A 27,373-nucleotide genomic window follows, 5' to 3' on the forward strand; every position below is an offset into this window, starting at 1 on the left:
CTTTGCCTTTAGTAACATGATGAAATGTTAATTATAATCCAGTGAAACCTCTAAGAAAATAACTCAAAATATATTGTAAAAGAAATGGCAAGAAAATTAAAATGGTATGCCAGAAAATCTCTATTGAACAAAATCAATAGTAATGGAGGAACAGAAGAACAAAAAAGATATAGGTCTAAAGCAAACAAATAGCAAAATGGATGACATAAATCTTGGCTTTTCAGTAGTTAAATGTAAGTGGATCAATTGCTTCAATAAAAGGCAGGTGTTGGCATGGTAGATTTTTAAAAACAAGATCCAACTATATGTACTGTCTACTAGAGACACACTTAGCGTAAAAAAACACAGCAGATTACTTTCAACAAAGATTGAAATTAGGGGCCTCCCTGGTGGTGCAAGGGCTTAAGACTCAGCATTTAGAAGCTTTCCACAGCCTCTGCAGCACGAGTTTGATCCCCGGCCAGGAAGGTGACCCACATGGCGCAGCATACCTCTCCTATCTCTCCCACTGTTCCCCTCAGCAGTGTATTTCAGTCAGCCTGCCTGTTCTGTTCCCCACTCTTTCTCTGGTGAATCCTCTCACCCTGCACCTCTGGTGTGTACCCCAGTTCTTGTATGCATAGGTAAATAAATCTTCAAAAAAAAAAAAGATTGAAAGTAAAAGGTTGGAAAAAATATAATACACAAGAACTAACCAGGAAACACCTAGAGTGGCTTTACTGATGTCAGACAAAGTACCCTAAAACAATAGCTGTTACTAAAGGAAAAGGACATTTTATATATTGTATAGATTATATGTGGTGTATCATACAGTTTTATAAATTATATAATTGTTGATAAATTCCTAGAAAGGCTTAAACTTGAAATTGACTCAAGAAAAAGAATATATAAATTAGCATCACAATTATGGATATTGAAATGGTAATCAAAACTTCCCACAGAGCAAACAGCCTAAGACTAAATGCCCTTAATGGTGCAATCTTCCATACATTTAAAGAATTAGCACCAGTCTTAGCACCACTTCTACAGGGCCAATATTACTATTATATCAAACCAGAAAAAGCTTTAGAAAAGACAACTATAAGCCAATATATAATATTTCTTATGAATATGGATATAAAATTCCTCAACAAAATAGCAAACTAGATATACCACCATAAAAAATATATACCATAACCAAGTGAAATTATCCAAGGGTACATGGTTGTTTTGGTCTAGGAAGACCAATCAAAGTAAAGATACCATGTTAATGAAGGAGATAAGCTAGACAATTGTCTCAAGAGACATAGTGTAAAAAAAAAAAAAACCCTCGCTTGTTCACAACTATACCTTTTCATCCAAAAACACTGAACAAATTATTATAGTAATAGAACAGAATGTCTTCAGCCTGATAAATGATGTGTATGACAAAATGATAGCTAATATCACATGCAATGATGAAATGCTGAAAGCTTTCCCTCAAAGATCAGGAATAAGACAGACATTAAGGATGTCAGCACTCTTTGCCACTTTTATTCAGCATCGTACTAGAGTTCCTAGCCAGGATAGTTAGACAAGAAAAAGAAGGGTAAGGCTACTAGATTAAAAATAAAGAAGGAAAGCTATTTCTATTTGCAGATGCCATGATCTTGAATATAGGAAATACAGCAAAAACTACTAGAGCTAATCAGCCAGTTCAGCAAGGTTACAGATCACTATACAAGAATTAGTTGTATTTCTCTATGCCAGCATTACAACCTGAAAGTAAAATTAATAAAGCAATTCCATTTACAGTAGTATAAAAAAGAATAAAATAGGGCCTCCCTGGTGGCACAAGCAGTGGAGCGCTGCACTGTGAAGCTGTCTGCAGCTTCTACAGCGCGGGTTCGATCCCGGCTGGCCGGCAAGAATCCCACATGGCGCAGCAGACGTCTCCTGGCTCACCCACTGCTCCCCTCAGCAGTGTGTTTCAGTCTGTCTGTTCTGTTCCCCGCTCTATCTCTGGTGAATCCTATCACCCTCCCACACATCTGGCCTGTACCCCGTTTCTTGTATGAATAAATAAATCTTAAAAAAAAAAAAAAAGAATATCCCGAACATTGCTGTATGCTATTCGTTACTGGTTATTAGTGGGGGGAAAAGCTTAAATATGTAAAGTTCATTGCATTCAAATACAGTGCTCCTATCAATACCCTATTCTGTGTCTTCTAGTGGAAAAGGTTCAAACTCTTAAAAATAGTGTATCTTGCAGCAAATACTATGGCAAAAATTAAGTTGCCTATTCTTGTTGAGTGAAATTGGTTTCCTCAGTAATTGATTTACCCAAGGAAGGGTCCTGAGTTCAAAAAATGACTCTAGATTTGTTATAGGACAGGGAGAGGGGCAGCCCATACCCCGTAAACCTTCCTATTCTAAATGGGTTCTGCCATCCACCGCATCAACAGAAAACATAGGAGACTTTAATGGGAAGGAACTTTAATAAAACTAGGAAACAATACAGGTAAGGCACAGAATTTAGTTTCTAAATGAAGCACCCAAAGTTACCCATCCCCTTGTGGGTAAAAGTCCATCCATATGGGATCGGCCCAGAGCAAGGCCCCAAAGCCTGCCACAAGTCTAAAGCATCTTCCAGTGGGGACCCACAGCAAAGGGTCAGAAACAACCAGACAAGCCCGGAAAAGAGCAAAATCAACATCAAGATAAAAGCTGCCATTGTCACCTCCCCATGGGTCTCACCCACATCTGTGTCACCCAGTCCACGACCACAAGACAAGCACAGTTTCTTCACGTGTCTCTAGGCTCCATCTGTTATAGAGCAACCCCGATATTAAAACGGGTTCCTGGCTGTGGGTCCTCACCCGCGCGCTTTAAAGGGACTTACGAAAACTCTACTACACACACACACACAAAAGGTTAATAAAAGGTTTATTTACAAGAGAAAAGGAAATAAGGAAAATGTACAAACCAGGAAAAAAATAGGGAAATAAAGACTTTAATGCATCCTACCCGATCCGACGACCTGGAAACCCAAAGTCACTCTCAGAGCTGGCCGGACGCTGCGAGCTGGCGGAGAGCCAAAATGGGGGAGCCCCAAAGCCCACGTGTCTGCCTTTTGTATCCACCTGGCTGCTTAACCCCACCCTCAGGTCCCAGCCACCTTCCTTTGGTGGTGATGGGATTTGGAGTTCCCAGTGTTTTTGACTTTGACCTAGGGTGGGGGTGGAGTCCACAAAGCCTATATGGAATTAGCTTTGGGACATTCTTTTCCCCCTAACAGATTCACTTAATAAATTTACTGTATTTAAATGTCAGTCCTTGAAATCTGAGATATTATAATACTTTTAAACAAATTACTTTTTTATAACACTAAAAGAATATAAGTTTTAGTTTAGGAAGAAGGGAGAGAATTGAAACTGAGTTTAGTAGGAATGAATGTGGCCGGAGCTGAAAGGATGCTACAAAAAAAGCACTTCCCTCTCATTGCTTGAGTTATTAGTGAAATAAAATGTACAAATGATGACACTTTCGATTTTTCAGTTTGTCAAATTAAGGTATATTTCTCAAGAAATTGCCAGACATCATTCTGGAAAACTTGAGGGAAAATATTTTGGTTTTGCTCACTTGACATTAAGCAAAGTATTTTTAGTGAATAGAATTTTTTGATTGATAGCAATTTTTTTTGTCGTATGATATTTTTAGTAAATCAGAGCAAGAAAATATTTTAGTGATAAAGTAATTTTAACATGTATGCCTATTTAAAGAACAGACTATTGTGATATCTAATCAGTGTGATCATTTTCTTTCAAATTTAAGATTTGGTTTGATTTGCAGGTAAACAGTGTTGACCTCAGAACTGCCAGCCATGAACAGGCAGCAGCAGCTTTGAAAAATGCTGGCCAAGCTGTCACAATTGTTGCACAATATCGACCTGAAGGTAATAAAATTCTTGTCTGTGCTTATTGTTTCAGTTTTTAAAATTCTTTCTGTTATTAATGTTTAACTTTGCAAGCTAATTGGTTATGTTTTGGTTGATTTGTTAATGTAGTATTTTAGTCTGAATGCATTTCACTCTCCAAATCTGAAGTGTTTTTATAGAATTTAATAATTTGTGTCTACAAAGTGTTTTGAGTATTTTGCCATAATTTGGATTGATTTTCAAGTGTTTTTTTTTCCATCTGTTCTCTAGCCAAACATACCTTTTACCATACTTTTTACTAACTCATTGATCCAAAAAAAATAATAAAAACTGTAAGCAAAGATAGTATCATTGCCAAAGAAATCTAGATCATCCCAGTTTTTTCTTTTGAATTAGATTTTATTTATTAATATCAAGGTTTAATATCTTGCTTTAAGATAGTTTCTAATAGCCTTTATTGCTATTCAAACTATAGAAAAAGATTATAAGTTTGGGATGTAGTTTGTTTCTAGATCTTTCAGTTTCATTGGAAACCTAAGTTCCTGGGGGAAGAAGGTAGTAGTAATGGAAAATTTGAGATCATGCCATTATAGCATGCATATGAGACTTTAGTGTGTACCAACATAACCACTTCTCCAGCGAAACCTCAGTGGAATTTTAAAAGCTTAAACACCCCCAAGAATAACATAGCATACTGGTTAATGTTCATAAACAACAAAGTAAAGAGGAAAAAAATGGTGTGACTAAAGGAGCCAAGTGAAACATTCTATAATTTAGCAACTGTTAAATTTATCATTCTTTTCCTGAGTGGAACTTACTTTTGTAACAAAACCTAATAGACCTTTTAGCAGATCAGAATAGTAAGTTGGACGTTGCTTGCTACCACAAAATATGTACGGTTTTATAAACCTCAGCTTTTCATATTCCAAAACTGAACAAAGGTATATACATAAAGGGTAAATTCCAAATAAACTGACCATATAAGTAGGGGCTAACATGAAATTAGAATGCCAATTTACTCATTCTGTGAGAAACAAAGCTGCCAGTGGGACCACACTTACTTTTATCTTCTGGCCAATACAACCTTACACTCTACATATACTCTATGGCACCAAAGTTATAATCACTGGTTGCTTAATAGTATAGCTGTCTTCTAACTTACATGTTTATAAGGAATATAAACTATTAAGTATGATTAAAGGTAAGTCAGTATCTGTTCCCTGATCTCCCCAGAGAATGTACAAAACAACAATGAAAACAAAACACATACACTTAGACCCACACAGCTTCATCTCACAATAAGCAAAATTAAGAAGACATATAACATCTGAACAGCAAAATAAACAGTGTTTAAACAGCTGAAATCTAGCAGAAGCCACCTGGAAAGAGGGAAAGAGTAAAAACAAAAATGTAGAATGCTTAGTGGTGTAAGACTTAGAATATATAGCAGAAAATTACACTTCCTAAAGGTATTTTTGAGGTATAAAAGAACTGTCCTTTGTTTATGGCAAGTCTCATGGGAACTGAAACAGAAGCCAACATTGATGTAGTTTGGTTTAGAAAAGTAGAGGACCCATATCTGGTTCAAGCATTCTCTCTTGGTTTCATTAGATAATATGTCAGTCTTTTGGTTGTAAAAGCTATAAGACTAACCTGTGCTTCCATATACCCCATATCCCTAAGCTTTCTGATCCAGCCAAATGACCTCTCCAGCAAAATCCAACTCATTCAGTAATAAGCAATTTAAAAGGAACTACCATAGCATTCATACAAAGGTATTAGTAAGAAGAGGTGGAAACAAATGGCAAAGCTTAGCAACAGATTGTTAGACATATACACACAAATAAAAACATTGACATAAATCAGATGCAAATTTTAACAATTTTTAAATTACTTCTCTGAAAGAAGAACACAAAGTAGAAATGTAAGAACTGTAGGAAAAGATGGCTTAATCGCCAGAAGAGATTAATTTTTAACTAGCAGAACCAAGGAAAGCAAACCAATTTCTTAAATTGGAAAACAAAGGCAAAGAGACACTGCAGAAAATCAAGAGAAAACAGACGATACAGCAGGAAAAATAAACAGAAGCAAAAACAATTTTACAAGATTAAAGAAAAATATTAGCAATGAAAGACAGACAACTATGTATATGTAACATATTCATAATTAGACTTCTTTAAAAAGCAAAATTCTTTAAAGGAGGAAATAAATGTTTGAAATTATAATTCAATACATTCATGAAAACTCTCCTGTATTAAAAAGAAGTGAATATATTGACAGGACACAGCATAATGCAAAGAAAATTGATTCAGAATGGGCAAAATTCAGACATATTTTAGTTAATGTTTATCAAGAAAGAATATTCTGGAACCCATGTAAAAATATTAAGTTATTTAAAAGGGAATGAAAAGTGATTGATATGAGGAAGAACTGCTCTAATGCTTGGTAAACATAAACCAGAACAAGATGAGTTATTACCAATTTTTTATATTTAATGATACACTTACATGCGCATGGTTGTCCAGTATGGTCTCCCCTTTTCCTTGGATATGAAACTTTCTGATTGATGCTTTTCCTTAGTTATTTTGAAAACTTCATTCTAGTCTTGAAGGAGCTATTTTTGTGCTTAGAATTTTGCATTCTACTTTCATTATCAGATTGCTGCTATTTAGTAGAAATACTATTCTTGTTTCAAAGTTAGACCCTTATGTTGATTCCTCATATATATGTATGTTCTTTCCAAATATCTCCTGAATACCAGACTTATTTGCCCTATTTGATTTCTCCAGCTGTAAAAGTAAAAGAAAATTTCTTGTACTGTAGTAAATGGCACCCCTATTGACATGCAAGATGTCTTGTTTCTTGCTAAGCAAGAAGTCAAGGTAGGCATTCTACCTCTCTTCCCTTTTTCAACCTCTTTGTCTCAGCTGATACCTTAACCAAAATGAGTATTATACTATCTCTTACCTGAACTATTTTAATAGTCTCCAGTAAGTCTCCTTTCTTATTTCTTTATTTTCTCTAATCCATTCTGTTCTGTGTTCATCAGCCAAAACAAACTTCTTAAATACAAATATTAAATTGTATCATTTCCAATTTAAAATATTTTCTGTTTCACTCTGAATAAACTCCAAACGGTATAGAGTGAATCACAGCACCAAACATGTACTTCACTGCTTGTCCATCTCTCCTTCCTTTGCTCTTTAAGCTCATACCATACAGACACTTCTTTCAGATCCTTGATTGCACCAGTGACTTTCCTAATTCTTTACTCATTCTGTTCTTAGAATATTCTTTACCTCTATTATTTATATGGCTGTTTTATGGTGCCTTCATTTCTCATAGCACTAAGCCTTAGCGCAGTTTATAGTTGTTTATTTAGGTGCCTATTTATTTATTTAAGCTTTGTTCTAGAGTTTTATGTAATACATACCTATATCCCTGTGTACAGATAACAAAGCTAGTAGTAGCTGTTCCAGGGTAGCCCCATGGGAATTGGGGTGACCTGGTGTGAGTCCTTGCCTGTATGCCAAAGAACGTGGAAGAAGACCCAAAATGAGACATGCGGAAGAGATGAGGGGAAAGGAGGATTATTTATTCACAAAGGCAGCTAGAGGAAGTAAAACGGACAGAGAGAGAGAAATTAATTGCCCAATATATGGTGAATTACTCTGTCCTACTAACAAGCGATACTAGGTTACAAGTTGGAGTCATAGAAGCAGAATCATCCAAGCCCAAATGTGTTCAGTTATATATGAAGCATGACTGCTTAACTCCACCCCTAGTTCTTAGTAGCTGCCCCAATTAGGAAGTCTGATTCATGGCATACATTATGAAATTACGCAAGAAAGATATGCCCACGAAACAAATGAGAAGTATAACCTCATATTTCAAAACAAGTTGAAGAAAAATTATGGATTATATGAAGGAACAACACAAGTAAGAACTCAGAAAATTATTAGAAACAAAGAAAATTCTTATTTCAGAAATTAAGTTTAATAGAAGGAGCACATTATTCCCTTAAAGTAAGCCGATGAGATTAGGTAGGTGGAGGATGGGTAAGAACAGAGAAGAAAGGAAGCACAATGGACTATGGGTGATTTGGGGGAGGTTGCACTACAGTGGTAATACCTGATGGGAGTATCCAAATACTGGCTCAATTATAAATAATTAATTTACATAAAAATAAAGAACTATTTCCCATTCACAATCTGAGTAGTTTAGTCCCATTGGCATTAGATAGCACAGAATTAAGTAATTCTCTACATTGCAGGGCTAAGGAGATTAGATACAGCTGTGGCAACCCATTAGGACTTAAACATGAAATGGACTTCCACACTGGGGTTGCTCTGGAATTCCACACTGGATTCTGAGCAAAGTGAGAAGGTTACACATGGAATTGGTCAGAGCCCAGTTAGAGAAGTAAATGGTAGTAGAAAGAGAAAACTGGTTAGTTACATACAGAGAAACAGATTGAATGAGTATATATGTTAAGGATAATATTATCCATAATTTTCACTTTTGGAGAAGAGGGTTATAAACATAAAAAGGGAGAAAACTAAATATAAACTTTAAAAGATTAGAATTGAAGTGGGTATGAACTCATGGTTTTCAATTTACATAAACATAATTATAGTTATAAATGTATGTCTAGTTTATATAGATATTCAAAGAAGTTGATTGAAAGTCAAACAAGGTTTCGTAAGTAAAAGCTGCAATTAAAGGTATCATTAAAGAATTAGGATGTTGTTGTTTTTATAAGCCTTTCCTGAGAAGAGAAAACAAACTTTAGACACCCAAAATGATACTGATATAAAGATTGGTGTTAGCAAGTAATTAAGATAGTTTTTAAAAGAGTGTGTATTAAAAGACTAAGCTCTGGCAGTTTGAGTAAAAGCAGGTATCAGAAAATGGAGAGAGAATTTGAAAATAATATAAAAACTGAGTAATCTTTCAGTTTTAAAGTGGTTTTTTTTTTTTTTTTAGATTTATATTATTTATTTATGCATCTAAGAGCTGGGATGTAGGCCAGAGGTGCAGGGAGGTGAAAGGATTCACCAGAGACAGTAGGAAGCAGACAGGCAGATTGACTGAAATACACTGCTGAAGGGAACAGCAGGCGACACAGGCCTCCCCTTGTGCCAGCAGGGAGGCCCTGAGTTTTAAAGTTTTTTACTGACTCTAAAAAGATATTTCAAATCAGATCTGAGAAGATTACTCATAGTAGGGGGCCAAAGCCAAATATTGTTAAGGGGCCTCCCTGGAGGCGCAAAGGGTTAAGACTCAACCTATGAAGCTATGCACAACCACTGCAGTACAAGTTTGATCCCCGGCCAGTCATCTACCCACATGGTGCAGCAGACCTCTCCTGACTCACCCGCTGCTCCCCTCCGCAGTGTATTTCAGTCAATCCGCCTGTTCTGTTCTCCACTATGCCTCTGGTGAATCCTCTCACCCCCACACCTCTGGCCTGTACCCCTGCTCTTATATGCATAAATAAATAAATCTTTAAAAAAAAAGTTATTAAAACAAAAGACAGACCTACCAATTTTATATTTATTTATTTTTAGAACTATATGAATTTTACTTAAATATATATTTATTAAATATATAGTTATACTTTGTATGCAAATGCATTTATTTTATATAAAATGTTTTTATCATTTCTTGTTTAGGAATTTTATATATATATAAATAAATTTAGGGAGGCTTGTGTGTATATGTGTGTGTCCAAGTACAATACAATAGGTCAACAATTGAGACTATGTTCCAGTTACTATTGATTCATAACTACACCAAAGCTTAGCAGATTAGACAACCATTTTAAAGATTATGTAGACTAGGAATTTGGACAGGATTTTGGCTGATTCTTACGTTCTTGTAGCATAGACTAAATTCACTTTAGCAGATATTTAACGGGTAGATTAACTGCTTTGGAGTGTCCAAAATGGCTTCATTCCTTTGTCTTATGCCTTGATGGTACTACTAGAAGTTTGGGCTTATAACACTGTCAGGTGACCTCTGAAGCATGTTGCTTTAAGGATATTCAGACTAACTTTCCTAATAACAAGCATTCCAAAGAACCAGGCAAAAAGTTCATTGCCTTATAATCTAACCTTGAAAGTCATATGTGATTATTTCTACCACATTTACAGTTCCACCACATTATGAGTCCTAAGACCAGACCAAATTCTAAGAAGAGAGGGATTAGATTCCACATCTTGAGAGGACAATGGCAAGGTCACACAGTATAAGAACATGTAGGATGGCAGATATCTTTGGTGGAAAATATCATCTGCCACTAGCTATTTATATTTATAGAAGACTTGATTGGAGTGTATATGTGTGTGTGTATGTGTGTGTATAGCATAAAATAATATAAATAGAACTAACATCAAACAACTTTAATCATCAAGAGTTAACTCATCTTAATAGTTAAAAGAAAATAATTTTCAAATTTGTTAATAAAGCAAAATCTATATAGTATTTTGTTGTAACAAAGAGGTAAATGTTAAAAGAACTATATAGCTATAAAAAAAGAATGCTGTTATGAAGTACTGTTACTACTGTAAGCCTACTACTATACTTACTATTAAGTAAAAAAAGTAAGTTGGAGAAATGTGTGTTACTGGTTAAGGAAGAGCAATACATGTATGTCTGGATACATATCCATGATTATATAGCCATGTATAAATGATACAAAGTATATGTAAATCTTTTTGCATGTACTTATGTACCTGCTTTATATTATTAAAAATGAATGAATAGAGCTTTCTTTTAAACGTTTACTTGTAGTGACCCGAATGGCATAGGGAAGGAAAGAGGAATGGAAGCTAAACTTCTATTTTAATATTCTTATTTTATAGATTTGACTTTGGAACTATTTTGCCAACCTGTAAAAACAATGACACTATTTTAAAAAAAACAACCTCTAAGAATTCAAGTTAAAAAAGAACAGTTGAACCTAAATGTATATCCAGTTGGCAGCATGAAAAGCCACAGAAGAAACCATGTCAAGTAACTTTAAAACAGTTATCCAACTGTATATCCCTAATGGGCCATACTCTCTGGATAGAAAGCAGTAGGGAAAACAGTTAAATATCTCCCATAATCATTTAATGGTCATCATGTTGGTGTTATTTAAGACTGTTATGAATGTAATATCGGATAAAACAAGTCATGATGCATTATTATAATTCTGTTATTACTGGTGTCTTGAGAACAAAGATTCTTTACATGCAAAAAAAAAAAACCAAAAACATGCAGATATAAAAGAGGTAAAATCTGGGCCTCCCCAGTGGCGCAGTGGGTTGAGTGCAGCGCTGTGAGGCTGTCTGCAGCCTCTACAGCAAGGGTTTGATTCCTGGCCGGCCAGAGAGAAACCCATATGGCACTGCAGACCTTTCCTGTCTCGCCCACTGCTCCCCTCAGCAGTATTTTTGGCTTGTCTGCCTGTTCTGCACCTCGCTCTGTCTCTGGTGAATTCTCTCACCTTCCCGTGCCTGTGGCCTGTACCCCAGTTCTTGTATAAATAAATTTAAAAAAAAAAAGCTTAAAAGAGGTAAAATCCTAGTGGTCAAATTTTTAATTAGAAGAATCAGTATATAAGGTCATGATTTACTTTATATTTAATCTGTGACTCAATTTTCTGTTAGCTGTTCATACAGATTAAAGATTTATCAGGAGTTGGTAATTATTTGAATTGTGATAGATACATTCTAATGAGTTTACTAATACTTTATATTTTTAATTATCTACATTATTAAACAATTATAAAGGCATATTTTGTTATGTTGATGTGAGTTTTTAAATGTTTTGATTTTTTGGTAAATTATTGCTTCCATTCATCTTAGTATCCATAAAACAAGCTTGATAACAATGGTGAAATAAGATACTCAACAACAATCATGTTTAGGCTTTTTATATAACCGTACAAAGAACTTTTTGCTCTAGCTAAAAGACTGGTATTTTAAGAAAATCTGATGTGATCTAACCTAATTGTCTGTAAAAGAGTTTTTTATAAATAGAGAAAAGATACGTGTATATAACCATGTAGTAATTACAGTGTTTCTGAAGAAGTACTTAAGGGTTTTATTATTTTTTTTTGTTTGTTTGTTTTGTTTTTGTTTTTGTTTTTTTTTTAAGATTTATTTATTTATTTATACAAGCACTGGGTACAGTCAGAAGCACGGGAGGGTGAGAGAATTCACCAGAGCCAGAGTGGGGAGCAGAGCAGGCAGAAGGACCGAAGTACACTGCTGAGGGGAGCAGCGGGCGGCAGGAGAGGTCTGCGCGCCATGTGGGACCCTCCTCTGGTGGCCGGGGAGCAGCCGGGGATTGAACCGGCGCTGCAGAGGCTGCGGGCAGCTTCGCAACCCAGCGCTCAACCGCTGCGCCACCGGGGAGGCCCATTAAGGGTTTTATTATTATTAGATTTAGACCCCATCTCTTATTTTTAATAATATGTTTTAAAATATATAGTTTAAATAATTCATCTTCAAAATCATTTTTGTATAACAGTATCAAATTGTTTTTTATTTCAGGTTGGTTTTGTTTCTTCAATTTTATTAGCCAGATTTTTAAGGCATATTTTTCCCATTTTATTAACCTATACATGTTCTATATTTACGAACACAAGATTAACTGATTTCCTCATGTGGAAAAAGTCAGTAAACAAAGTACCTAGTTTAACCTATTATAGATTTTTTTTTAAAGTATAAAATAGAATAAATCCTAATTTCTAATTTTCTAATGTACACTTAAATTAGTAATATAACATTAATACTGCTATTTGATGTGTGGAAGTTGTCTTTATTGACTAAATGAGATACGAATTTTAGTAGCATGTAAGATTTATAAAGTTTAAAAAATTATAAATTTTAAAATGAGTTACATTATTAAAATTAAACATCATATAACCCAACAGTCTCACTCTTAGTTGTATATATCCACAAAATATGAAACTATCAATACAAATATCTCTATTTTCCATAAAATTCATAGTAGCATTATTTACAGTAGCTAGTTCATGGAAGCAGCCTAATTGTCCATCAGCATACAGTTGCATCAAGAAGTGGTAAAGCGGGCCTCCCCGGTGGCACAGCGGTTGAGCGCTGGGTTGCGAAGCTGCCCGCAGCCTCTACAGCGCCGGTTCGATCCCTGGCTGCTCCCCGGCCACTGGAGGAGGGTCCCACATGCTGCCCGCTGCTCCCCTCAGCAGTGTACTTCAGTCCTTCTGCCTGCTCTGCTCCCCGCTCTGGCTCTGGTGAATTCTCTCACCCTCCCGCACTTCTGACTGTACTCAGTGCTTGCATAAAACAATAAAACAATAAAACAATAAATAAATAAATAAAAAGAAAAAGAAGCGGTAAAGCCACACCATGGCTCTGGTGAATTCTCTCACCCTCCCTCACTTCTGACTGTACTCAGTGCTTGTATAAAATAATAAACAAACAAATAAGTAAATAAATAAATAATTAAAAAAAAAATGGTAAAGCCACATCATGGAGTGCTATATTGCCAAAGGAAAGATGGAATGCAGCTATTTTCAACAAAATGGAGGGACTTTGAGAGAATTACGTGCAGCAAAGAACAATAAAAACAAATACTAGGCATTTACATAGTAGACAATTCAATAAAGTAAAAGTGCTTTCAAAAGCCAGTGGACACCAGTTAGCATCCTGAGGGCTCTGAGGTTAAGGAGGTGGGAAGGTAAAGGACAAAGGAATATAAGTGATGGAGGTAAAGGGGGGAACAAAAGAGAAAGAGAGTACTAACTTCTGCACATGGGCAATATTTTATAAAGATTTATTTATTTATACAAGCACTGTATTTATAATAATAAATTTATAATAATAATAAATTTATAATAATAAAGCACTGTATTTATAATAGTCAGAAGTGCAGGAGGGTGAGAAAATTCACCAGAGCCAGAGTGGAAAGCAGAGCAGGCAGACTGACAAAGTACACTGCTGAGGGGAACAGCGGGCGGCAGGAGAGGTCTGCGTACCATGTGGGACCCTCACTGGAGGCCAGGGATTGAACCAGTGCTGCAGAGGCTGCGGGCAGCTTCGCAGCCCAGCGCTCAACCACTGCGCCACCGGGGAGGCCTGCAGGGGAAAGTTTTGCTTCTTGGTTCAGCAGGTGGCAGGAGAGGTCTGCGTACCATGTGGGACTCTCGCCTGGTGGCCAGGGATTGAACTGGCGCTGCAGAGGCTGCTGGCAGCTTCGCAACCCAGTGCTCAACTGCTGTGCCACTGGGGAGGCCTTGGGCAATATTTTATAATTATGAAAAAATAACATGAGAAACTTTGAGTTCAGCCAATTTTAATTTATGGTACCCTTAGAAGATTATTAATTTAATTTGCAAATTGGCCATATCTTTTATAGATTTTTCTCTGAGGGCTCTAGCTTCATTTAATCAATTGTAAGACAACTTTCATATGTAATACTTTTATCTTCAACTAATTTATTTTTTTAGAAATAAAAATCAAATTTCTCTTTTTCTTCAATCAGAATACAGTCGTTTCGAAGCCAAAATACATGATTTACGGGAACAGATGATGAACAGTAGCATTAGTTCAGGATCAGGTTCTCTTCGAACTAGCCAGAAGCGATCTCTCTATGTCAGGTAAATTTTTTTCCTTCTATGCCAATACTTATATATGCATGCAGATTGTTTCAGGTGTTTCACTAACTTCATTGTGCAGTAGAAAAATATATTGCAAACCAAGGAAATGTTTTTTTATGCTTGATTTCCTGATACTATATCTTTAATGATACTAACCTTTAAATATTATTAAGATTTCACTAACATTTTGTATAATAATAGTCTGTGTTATATAGCTCCTCGAATGATAATTGCGTGATAAAGACAAAACAACTGTTTATCAGAAATTTTTTTCAGTTTATCTATTACTGATGAAATTTATTGTTGATCTATCATATCATCCAACACTTATATATACCTGTATCCTCTTATAATAAAATATTCTCCATTTAAACAGCATTTTAATTACCTTAGCACTTTCCATAAGAGTAAAGAGAACATATATAAATAATAATTTAAAATGTGAATAGTGCTACTAAATAAACACTTGGGCAAAGACAAACATGTTATTTTTCTGTAACATAAGATTAATCTAACAGCATGAAATAATAGATTAAATAAATACCAGTTGGTATGTAAATTGTTATTTAGTCCTTATTTACCAAATAAGACTTAATATAGATATCCATTTGTATTTTATATACTTAATTATACTATTAATTTTACTATTATTAATTATACTTTCATAAGAAAGTATTGTGAACATCTGTATATTCCAACAAATTGGACAACCTGGATTCCTTATATCATACAATCTCCTAAGATTGAATCATGAAGAAACAGAAAACCTGAACAGACCTATAACAAGTAAAGAAATTAAAACAATAATCATAAATAAATAAGAGTCCAGGACCAGATGGTGTCGCTGGTGAATTCTCCATACATTCAAAGAAAATCTAAAACCAGCCCTTCTCAAACTCTTCAAAAAAATCAAAAACGAGGGAATGCTTCCTAACTCCTTTCATGAAACCAGTCTGATACCAAAACCAGGCAAAGATAGCACAAAAACAAAAACAAATAAAATTACATGCCATTTTCCCCTTTCTTATATTCTCCCATCCAAGTACTAACTAGCCCCAACGCTGCTTAGCTTCTGAGATCAAACAAGATCGGAGGTGTTCAGGGTGGTATGGCCATAGACCTTTCTTATATTTTCAAGAGAGTTGCTTTGGATACTATCAATAAAATTTAATTTATTTAAATATTGTACAAAAATTGGGTATTAGGATGCAATATTTTCTTTTTATCCAATTTTAAAATAGTCTTAACATTTTGGAATTACTATATTAAATTAATATTTCCGGGCCTCTCTGGTGGTGCAAGGGGTTAAGACGCAACCTGTGAAGCTGTCTGCAGCCACTGCAGCATGAGTTCGATCCCCCGGCCGGCCAGGGAGCAACCCACATGGCACAGCAGACCTCTCCTGACTTGCCTGCTGCTCCCCTCAGCAGTGTACTTTGGTCAGTCTGCCTGTTCTGTTCTTGACTCTGTCTCTGGTGAATCCTCTCACCTCCCCACATCCCCCACACCTCTGGCCTGTACCCCAGCTCTTGTATGCATAAATAAATAAATCTTTCTAAAAAAATAAATATTTCCCCATAAAAGTTGGTAACTATTAAAGTTATCCATAGTTTGTTGTCATCATTGTTACTCATGTTAAAAACCCTGTTATCAATAGTTTTGGTGAACAGCATGGAAGGAATAATTAATGAGCTAATGGTATCTAGTCTTACAGCCGACAACTAATGAATCAAATCTGTCAAGGAATTTGTTTTCCCAAGTGTGTCAAATCAATATAATGAGAAGAATATCTCTTTTTTCCCTCTTTTATTGAAGTCACATTGTGTTATAACATAAAAGCTTTGGGTAAGAGTGTCTCTTTATATATGCTTGTATTAATTTAGTACAGCTCTCAGATTGGTCTTTGTTTTAATTGGCCTTCTAAATTAAATAACTTTTTTTAATTTTCTCATACTATATTGAGGGAAATAAACTATTACCATAACAAATTAATTTTGCTTTTTTTTTTGATTGCCTCATTTTCTTGTATGTAGTACAAAATTGAGCTTGTATTATATTGCCTACCATGACATGTTATTTGTTTATTTATATTTACCTATCCAAGCTTTCTCAGAATCCTATGTTTAATTAATATTCTAACAAGTAATTTTGCACTTTCCCCCCCCCCCTATTAAAATAGAGCCCTCTTTGATTATGACAAGACTAAAGACAGTGGCCTTCCAAGTCAGGGATTGAACTTCAAATTTGGAGACATCCTACATGTTATTAATGCTTCTGATGACGAATGGTGGCAAGCCAGGCAGGTCACACCAGATGGTGAGAGTGATGAAGTTGGGGTGATTCCTAGTAAACGCAGGTAAATATAAATCTGGTACAGTCTTACCATTTGAAATTTGAGCAACATAATTACTGTTCCTATAAATTTCTTTTATTTAAGGAGGTAATTTTATACTTTGATTTCCACATTGTATGTCACAACCATTTAATTTTATTCAGCTTATTTTTGTAACTAGTAACATAACTAGAAAATATGAACCCCCCCCAAAAAAAATTTCTCTAAGACTCCTACAAATTGAAAAACAAAATAAATTGCAAATCAACATGCCATGCTTTATACCAGTAGGGAGAAAATCAAAATCGTCTGTAGTTTTTCTATGTAATAATGATGAAACCTTAGCCTTCTGGAGTTTTGATTGCATTGTTCTTTATACTTAAAAATGAAAATGAAGTAAACAAAAGCAAAATTTTTAGGAAAATCCTGACTGCTTTCATTATTTTTTTCTTGCTTAATTTAGAATGAATGTGTGTTCACTGGTCTTTCCTCTTTGCTTTTAACCAATTATTTTAGTGATTTATTGGTACATACCATGTAGTAGCAAAAGTATTAAGTGCAGATTATCTTTCAAAAGATTAATCTTGGTTTAGAGAACCCCCTATAAGGTCTGTGTATTTATATATAAATTTATATATTGGATTTAGGCTTTGTCGAGTCACTATTGTTGATAAATATGCCAAACCATGTACGTATTCATAGACACCTCCCCCCCACCGTGTATATATGTGTATGTATAGAGTTGTGTGTGTGTGTGTTTGCTTGTGTGGTATACACCCGTTTGCAGAACTTAAAGAATGGGAAAATTAAACTAATACCAAGATTTGTGATTGTGGTTTGGGGATTCATGACTGTCATATATTAGGTAAGATCCAGTTACCTGGCTACATAATATATTTGGTGACAACTCCTCTTTTAACCATACAGCCCCCAGCACAACATTTTTCCTGCAATAGTAAATAATCTGCTTTAAATTAAAAAATGCTTGCTCTGGTTCTTATGGAGTCAGTAGAAATGCCACATCTTAAATATCAAGGTCAGAGTTCCTAAAATTGTCTTATCCCTTAAAGCCTCATGTCTTGAAAGATTTTATGTGTGCCTGCAACAAGTGAGAACTACAGTTGTCTTTGGTGGAAAGAGATTTATTTCATTGTGTATAAAAATTCTGCATCACCGGAAATGATGTAAGAGATCTTTACAAATCCCCAGATTCGTGAATACCAGTATAGAACATGATTTTTCTCCCATAAGATACAGTATGAAACCATACCTAATTATGCCATTTCATTCTTGCGTTGTATTCAGAACTGTGTTTTCTTAAATAGAAATATCTCTTCCTTTGACCTCTTTTCTTAGAATAATAGCGCAAGGGACTGTAATTCCAACAAGTCTTAACTTCGTTTCAGAATGTGTTTACACATAAATACAATTTAAGTCACTCAGTTGTTTACTGAACAAGATAATGGTTAAAAGGCAAAGCCATTTTAAGTTGTACATGTTTACTCGCTAAATATTAGTTTTGCAGTGCTCTCAATAAGTGCATAGGCAAAATTAGAAGTTAATTACTCATGTCATGCACCTTCATTATTGTTTTAAAATAGTAAAAGACATGTTTAAAATCCATAATTTCCAAGGTTCTGCTGTACCCTTCGTAAAACTATATTGTTATATAATAAAGAAAAAAATTTGTTCATAGGCCATTTTGCTAGGGTTTTCATCTGTATGCTAACATAAATTATTATGGTGAAATTGAGAATTTATAAAATCTTAATTTACATGAAGTGGTGCCAGATTCATGTTGGTGTTAGTGTTTACATGAAACTTCTTGTTGTTTGTTTGTTTAGGTAACACTTTAACACAATTCAGCATTCAAAAAATCTAAAATCTATATAGGTTCCCTTAACACTGTTCCCAGGCACCCATTTTACCTTCACAGAGTTAAGTAAAGTTACATGGTTTTGTAAATCCCTCCAAAAATACTATAATTGGTTACTTTATGTATTTGCACATCTATATCATTGGAATTAAGCTTAATGTTTTTATTCCCCACCTGTTTACTTTTTAAAATATGAGAACTGCAGAAAAGTACAAGAAAAATGCAAAAATAGTACAAGGAACTCCCACATATCCTTTACCTACTTTCACCAGTTGTTGTTACATTTTGCTCCATTGACTTTCTCTCTTTAGCTTAATGTTTAGTGTATGTGTTCCATGCTAAGCTAATACTTAAAATGACAAAACAAATTAGAAAACTTGGAAAATTGCTAAACTCAGAATTGGTGCCTCATAATAATTTCAACGTAATTTTGAAATTGAGGACTTATGACAGTATGCATATAGTATGTATGGTATTTTGATACTTCACAAGTTTTTCCATAGTAAAATGAGCCCTGTATTTCCTATTTCTGAAATTTGAATAAATTTAGGAGTATAAACATATTCTAAAACCTTCTGATGGTTTTAGAAAACTTGGAAATCAGTTTTAATAAAACTGGTACTTTTATTGTTTCGACTGTTAGGTATGTTTGGTATTAATACTTAAAAAGCATATTCTATATTTTGACAGGGTTGAGAAGAAAGAACGAGCTCGATTAAAAACAGTGAAATTCAACTCTAAAACAAGAGATAAAGGGGTGAGTATATGAAATCTCTTAATTTTAGAAATTAAAAATTGAGAATAATAGGTCCTTTCATAACTTGTTGAGCTATGTTATTAAAATGTAATGGATTTTTGCCTTAAGAATTAGAAACAGTCCTTGTCATGATGCTCTACAATAGTAGATACTAAAGTAAGCAATTTATTATTAAAGCATCCTTTACATAGGCCTTTCCAAATTATCAAAACATTTATATATTCTTAACAACATATCTCTGGTCAAGGCTATTTTATAAATGAAAATAATTCAGCCTTCATTCAGATATCCAATTAGAAACTTGGGTCATCAGATTAATCTTGATAACTAATTTAATAAATATGAGAAAGTAGGGCCCCCCAAATTATTAACTAGATTATAATATAAGTTTATAGGGTTTTACAAGTGAATTCATGGAAATTTCCTTTTTCCCTTTTACTCTAATATAATTTATTAGTAGAATCCATATTTCAAATGTTTGAATTAATGTGAATTTTTATTTTGTGGGAATAAAGTGACAGTCAACAGGAAGAGTTTGTAGGTTGCCAAGAAATATATCAAAATCCTTTCATGCATATTTTAGACATATTTATTTTATTTAGTCTTAAGTTCTACGTGAATCTAAAAATTTTGGATGTTAATAGATGAAAAGGATATTTCAGCCTTCATCCCATACTGTGTGTATAATTACTGCAATGGACTATTCCATCATTAAGCATGAAGGAAATGCTGAAAACATGTTGTGCTAAAATGGTACTTATAGCACTTTTATGCTTGGTTTTTTTTTTTTTAATCTAAAGCACCAGTTTTATACATATTTTGATTCTATTTCAAATGAAAGTGGAAAGTTAACAAATAAATTAACCTTTCTCTGTACAAATCTGGTATTACTAAGCACTCAGACGTAAAAGCTTTAAAAATCAAGGAATAAGAAATATGATGCTCAGCAAAGAAATTAAATCTGAGTAAATTGTAAAATGCATTCAGTTATTCTAGAAATGCTAAATTTCTTTAAAATTAACTTAGAGATTTCAGAAAATGCAAAAATTACATAGTATAACCTGAAGAATCATTTAAAGTAGAAACTTTTACCTGCCTTCTTAATGCAGTAGGCAGTGTATCAGTCTCAAAGTAGAAACTTTTATTGAAGGGAAAAATCCCAAGAAAATGCTCAGGATTTGAAATACATACAGTATTTTTTTGTGTTTGTTTGTTATATGTCTTTGAAAATAATTTCATAAAATGCACTGTCAATGTGTTGAAAAAAGAGGTTGCATGCTGTAACTTTTCTTTCATACTGTAAGAAGTTAACTAAATTAACGACATATTTAAATCTTAGTCTTGTTTGTTGATTGTAACCAACTTTATACACAGTCACTGTGTTCTAACACAGCACCAAAAGTATGCATGATACTGAGTGGGGTAAAAATACGCTTGCCATTGATACAGAACTGCATTTCTTTCTGTAATACTATTTCCCATACTAGGTTCTTTTCCTCTCCTTAACATGGTTGCTGTGAACTTTATTTCCACTACAGACTTACAACATTTCAGTTTCTCATTAACATTTTAGTATTCACTTAACAATTTTGAAATACTACCTATGAAAGTTATATATTTAGCTACTTTATATTATAAATTTGTGATATTTTCAGTTTTATTTCACTGTCTCTCTTGCAATGTAGCATTAATAACAATAAGTAATTAAACTGTATTTTTTATTGAAAATATAGAGAAACTAGAGGTAGTTTATTTCTTTAGCTTTTTGTTTTTCCCTACACATTTTTGTCTGGTTTGCTTGTGCTATTTTCACTTTTAATAAATTCTTCATCTAGAAGATTTTAAATGTAATATGATTAATACATTTCTTAACTAACAAGCATTTCTCTATCCTATTTATGATATCTTCATGATATCTCATTTTGGCTAACTGCAAAGATATCAAAAATCAAAACATTTTAAACTTCATGTTTCTTTTGGTTGTTTGCTGTGAAACTGACTCTGACCACTATATATGCAGTAAGAGAGATAGATAACCTTTCATTAAAAATGTAACAGTTTCATCAGATCATAAAAATTAAGTTCAAAGCCAATGATTGACATGAATGAAAAGATTTAGTCCTTCCCTAAGCTAGATTACCATTTTCTCTCTATTGAAACTTATGTTTTCTTCTATTTCTCTTTTCTAAAATTTGGGTTAAGCAAATATTCTTACTCAAATAATGCTACTTGACTATTTTTAAAATAATTGTAAGCCCAGGTTCACCCACAATTATTTTTTTCTCATCAGTTTAATTTTTAAATTATGCTTAGATTTAAAGTTTAAGATTGAAATCAGGATAATCTGCTTAACTAAAGAATTATGAACCTGTTAATCCTGAATTATTAATATAAAAAGGTAAAAATGAAAGGTTAGCATAGTTTTTGTAAGGATTCTTACCAACTCCTTTCAAAGAATAGAATTTGAGCTTTTAAAAGTCACTTTAATCTACTTTAGCTCCTTACTCACCTGGCTTCATTTGAAAATATAGGCATGCCAAAAATATACTTTCCTGGTTGTTGATATTCCTCAAAATAATTATAGCATCTTATGTTGTGGCTAAACTCAAGAAAAATCAGAATAAAATTTCTATCCTTTGTACTGTTCTTGCTTCAAAAAAAATAATAATTCCTACTGATTCTTATAGTCAAGACCATTCCCTTCAAGACATGGATATGTATGACAGAAATTACAAAAGAAACTGTTCCTCTTCAATAGTCTCATCTTGCTTTGTGCTGTATGCTCTTTAATCTATGAATGCATAAATTTAGAGAGGGAAAGACATTTCCAACATCTGTGCAATAAGGAACATTAAATCAAACGTCTAGCTCCCTCATAGTATTTATTGCCTTTTGGGCTTTTCTAAGCACAAACGTTTTGTTCCCTATTCAGTACATGGTATCAATGGATTGGATCTGATTTATTTTTTAAACTTTCAAAAAAATAAGTATATGGAGCTTAAAGATAAGCCAAACAGTTGTGATCACATACAAGTTGGCCAGGAGAGCTTGAATCGCCTGCTTCGCCTAGATGGCATTGATAAATCCTTTGTTAGACTGTGTGTTTGATGGCCCCTTGTAGTTTTCTTCCCAGTTTCTGATTCATGCCATAAGACTTTACTTGTCTTTTTTCTCTTCCATAAAAAAACAATTTTTTGTTTGTTTTTAGATATTCAGCACTAGCAGTTTTCTCAGTTGGTTTGATTTTCTTTTCTAATGCCTTTTTTAGATAATTTGTGTCAAAAAAAGAGGGGGAAATGTACTCAAGCCAAAGGAAAATGAAGATTATTGCCTAATGCATTAAAAAAAATGTTTAAGCAGCTAGAATAGCATTTATAATAACTTTTGCTTAGAGTACCCAGTACCTGGAATTTTACAAAAATATGGATTGATATGAACATATGTTAGCTTGGCTTGTACTATTGGTTATAATAATAGCTAATCTGATTTACTCTTCCCTTTTTATCAAGTAGCACTTTCTCCTTATTTTTAGATATTACTGAATTACACTTTTCAAATTTTTTAATCTTTTCAGTTGTAATATGTTAGAGAAGTTAATATAAAATTAGAAATTCACTTTACATGTGATTAAAGTAGTATTAATATACAAACTGCACACTGTGGTCACAAGAGTCAGCTTCCACAGAGCTACTAGGCTGGGCCTTTGTACACACAGACAGTAGACATCCCTTTGTTTTGCCCCTCCTTCTCTTCTTCAGCAGTCATTCAATGACAAGCGTAAAAAGAACCTCTTTTCCCGAAAATTCCCCTTCTACAAGAACAAGGACCAGAGTGAGCAGGAAACAAGTGATGCTGACCGTAAGTATGTGAATCCAGTGGTCAACTGAAAATAAATATAGAGGGACCTACTGCCCTGCAGTTGGTTGTTACCATGGAGACAGTTTCAAGAGCTGCAACAGGTTACTAATTGTCTTAACCAGAAGCAACTTAACAGGCATAAATAAATTTGTATATCAATCTTAAATTTTCTGTCACCTCAGGAATTCTAAAAGTATGTAGTATTTTTAAGTTACATGCTTAAAGCAGAAACACTTAACATACTCTCAAAGAATATTTGAGAGGAAAACATGGATACCTGAGATGCTGCTTACTGATTTCTGTGAATAACACTGCCACTCTGATAATAAATCATCTGGAATCATTCATTTTATCCTTTTTTTCATTATATATAGGCAGTCAGAATTTTACTTTTAAAATAGCAAGAGATGGTCTCAAATTTTACACCTCTTCCCTAATCAGTCTCAAAGATTAAACTTCCATTCTTTCAGTAAATTACATTTACTTGCTAGTTGATGTTGAATTCAGAAATCTAAAAAAATGCTCTATAAGATTTGTGTACCTGTAATGGTCTTGGAACTGTCTCTTATTGTAGCACCAATTTTATGCATTACTGACAACTATTTTTTTTGATTATCTTTTTATTGCTTGCTCTCTGGGAACTACTCTCTACAGGAGATCCCTGACGACATGGGATCAAAAGGCCTGAGTAAGTGATCAAAATATTCCCAAGTTATTTTTAACCTCCATCTACAGACCTACCTTTTTCCAACACATTTTGAGATTCATGGTAGTGCCCTTCTGGCATGAGGAGGTGTATGATTTTATATAACCTTTAGACTTTTCATGTTAATAAGATGCTTGGGATTTTTATTTCTGTAATACACAACTTTTGGTTTTTTAGTGCTGATTCTTCACATATTATTTGTTGCAAAACTCTGCTCATAATTTCATTTTCCTTTTTGTAATTTTTATGGCAATACTTTCACTAGAGTTTTTTTTAATATGAAAACTTTTTTAGTTTTTCAAAACAGTGCTACCTGCCCTCATTATTAGAATATAGAAAGTACTCTTCCTTGCGGTTGTATTCCCCCCTTTTTTACTAAAACAATTTAAAATTACTTTCACATACTATGTTAGGAACACACTGCTATAATGTGAAATTACAAAACACAATAGATCTTAAACATTAGAGAAGAATTATGGATGTTAGGTTTAAGACTCTTTAAAAGGAAAATTGTACATCTCTTTTTTAAGGAGGTTGTAAGTTACGAAAAGAATTACAAGAAATAATATCCTTTCTTTTTCCTGTAGCTCGGATATTGTCTCATTTTGGGTTGGGTTGGGTTGTTTTTATTTAATTTTGTAGCTTGTACTTAATCTTTATTTAAACATTGTACAAAATTATTCAATAACTATTGGAATGATTGAATGAATGAAATGAAGTAATTTCAGCAAACAGAATTTTTATTGTGGTGTTTTTAAATTGATTCAATATGAAATTTTACCAGATATTACTGTTATTTCAGCTGTAAACTTAAAAATCATTTATAGAAGTAACCTTTTAAGCTAAAGTTTCTTTTCTAGCTAGTTATTTTTATTTGGATTATTAAGCATTTTTAAAAGTTTTTATTTATAATTCATTGATCATTACAGGTATATCTAATGTCCTTTAACTTTCTAAGAGTTGTATTAGTAAACATTGTTTCATAATTTTTTTTCCTAATTAGGTAACTTTATTCCTGAATTTTTTCTAAACTATAGATACTTCTATTTCAACCTTAATGATTAAATGTTTGTATTAGATTGATGCATTATGCTTAAGGTATAATTATTTTTATTAGATACACTTCGCTATTTTTGCATGTGTGTTTTTAGAATTTAGCAAAAGCCGCAAACTTAGTATCACTAATGTCACCCTTTTTTAATACATTGCCTTTGGGAAAAAATATCAGTGAAAATCTTCAAAATTGGAGATTATTTCCATAGATTCTTAATGCTAGGTAATGTATTCTGAGAATAACATATTCTGAGAATAACATTCTGGGAAAAAATATCAGTGACGGTATTCAAAATTGGAAATTATTTCCACAGATTCTTAATGCTAGGGAATGTATTCTGAGAATAACATACCTTAGAGGTAGTATGGGTCAGCAGCTGAACCATAGATTTTTAATATCTGTTGAGTCAACAGAAACCTATGGAAACTTCATTGAAAAGTTCATTAAATATAGAATTGAGTTTCCATGTTGATGTTGATATTATAATGGGTGAAAATTACACATTGACCACATTATATTTCCATCTCTCATTTTCATTAAGGATAGGTACTTGGGAAGAAGGGGAAAATGATAACTGATTACCAAATAGAGACTTTAGAAATTGATTCAATTTTCTGGGCATTGACTTGAGATCCTTTGTATGGTACATTTCTATACTTTATCTCATAGGAACTGAAAGAATTTATTTACCTGGTAACTTGAAGTTCAGATAAAGATGTTATTTGGAAGATGTTGAGGGACTCAGAAAAATATGAGAATTGTAGAACTAGTTATGATTGAATTAGCATATAAAAAACAGGTAACTAGCCATTGAAAACGTGCCCATTTTCGTAAAACAGAAGATACTGAAAAGAAAAGTGTGTCACAGACATTATTTGTGCCCTCAATAATCTATAGCTGAAGTTCAAAATACAGGAAATAAACCTCAGTAAAATCTATATGAAATTAGTATAAGAAACACTCATGAGTTTTCATCAAGCCTTGTTGGAACAGGATTCATAAAGGAACTCTGAACAAAAGGATAAATTATTCTGGAGAAACTTGAAGACTTTTGGAATAACACTGAATATCAAGAAAGATTTACTTTTGCATCTTTGTAATTTCACTTATGAAAAATAGGGTATTAATTGAAGACTTATGAAAAAAGAGGATATTAATTGAAGAAAAGAGAGAAACAAAAAGGATACACAGGAACACTTCATAAACATGAATTCAGTGATTCTACAAAGAGAATCAAACTGTTGATTTTCACTGTTGAGAGTAGAGGAAATGAAAGAAATTGCCTTTCCAAACCTAATTTTGACTTAACAGCACTAGAATATGATTAGAAATCAGGGGTAATACTACTATATCATCATAGTTCATGAAAAGCTAGAAATAGAAATGTGTGAAGATTTTATATTTTAAGAAGGCAATTTTGAGTAACTTTTGGAGGAAGAAACTGGGTAAGATTTAACAGAAACTAAAAGGAAATATAGTTCAGGAGGCATTATATAAGGGAAATGAAATCAGAAACAGTTTCAAACAAAGGCTTGTACCTATCTTTAATACAGAGCTCAATTTTTATAGCTTTATATTTTATAGAACACCTCAAAAACTTCCTCAGTTAAGGACATAGATTCTCATTATATTTGTTTCCTTCCTTCACATTTTAAAGCCTTACTTTAAAAGTTATATAGAGCTCTTAGATGCCAAAGCAGACTTATTTTCATTTTGGAAAGAATAAATGTTAAGAGTATTATAATTGCTTGAGATTGATGATATAATACTTGATGATATAATATTGATGATATAATACTATAATACTTGGAGAGCAAAGGAAAAAAAACATGATACATTTTCAAAGGAAATGTTTAAATAGAAAGGTGAGAATTGCTTATATAGATCTGAAATAGTTGTGGTCATCAGACATAAACTAAAAATTAATTTAAGAATATATTTATGCCATGTATGTCAAAAGATAAAATCCTTTACTATGAATCTCTACCACATCAATAAGAAACAGATTGGGTCTCCATTAGAAACCTGAACAAAGGATATCAGAAAAGTGCTTAAAAGATAAACAAATGAGGGCCTCCCCCATGGCACAGCAGGTTGAGTGCAGCGCTGTGAAGCTACCCTCAGCCTCTGCAGGGTGGGTTCAATTCCTCGGCCAGGGAGATACCCACATAGCGCTGCAGACCTCTCCTGTCTTGCCTGCTGCTCCCCTCAGCAGTGTATTTCAGTCAGTCTGCCTGTTCTGTTCCCTGCTCTGTCTCTGGTGAA

General features: G+C 33.6%; 1 protein-coding gene across 22 annotated transcripts in view; it reads left to right on the plus strand.

Annotated features, from left to right (window-relative positions):
* Positions 1-27,373, plus strand: part of DLG1 (discs large MAGUK scaffold protein 1) — a 193,173-nt gene that overhangs the window by 146,020 nt on the left and 19,780 nt on the right. For 9 of the 22 annotated variants that reach the window (XM_037525322.2, XM_037525320.2, XM_054700462.1 and 6 more), the window contains 5 exons: positions 3,811-3,913; positions 14,411-14,525; positions 16,705-16,881; positions 19,424-19,490; positions 23,249-23,348. In XM_037525322.2, the coding sequence (XP_037381219.1) occupies positions 3,811-3,913; positions 14,411-14,525; positions 16,705-16,881; positions 19,424-19,490; positions 23,249-23,348 (562 nt within the window). Of the gene's footprint in view, positions 1-3,810; positions 3,914-14,410; positions 14,526-16,704; positions 16,882-19,423; positions 19,491-23,248; positions 23,349-24,002; positions 24,037-27,373 lie in introns of all 22 variants that reach the window. The other 13 variants (XM_054700463.1, XM_054700469.1, XM_054700470.1 and 10 more) reach the window with 2 other exon arrangements.

The sequence above is a fragment of the Talpa occidentalis genome, unplaced genomic scaffold (genome assembly GCF_014898055.3).
Source record: "Talpa occidentalis isolate TD23 unplaced genomic scaffold, MPIMG_talOcc4v2.1 talOcc4.4, whole genome shotgun sequence".
NCBI lineage: Eukaryota > Metazoa > Chordata > Mammalia > Eulipotyphla > Talpidae > Talpa > Talpa occidentalis.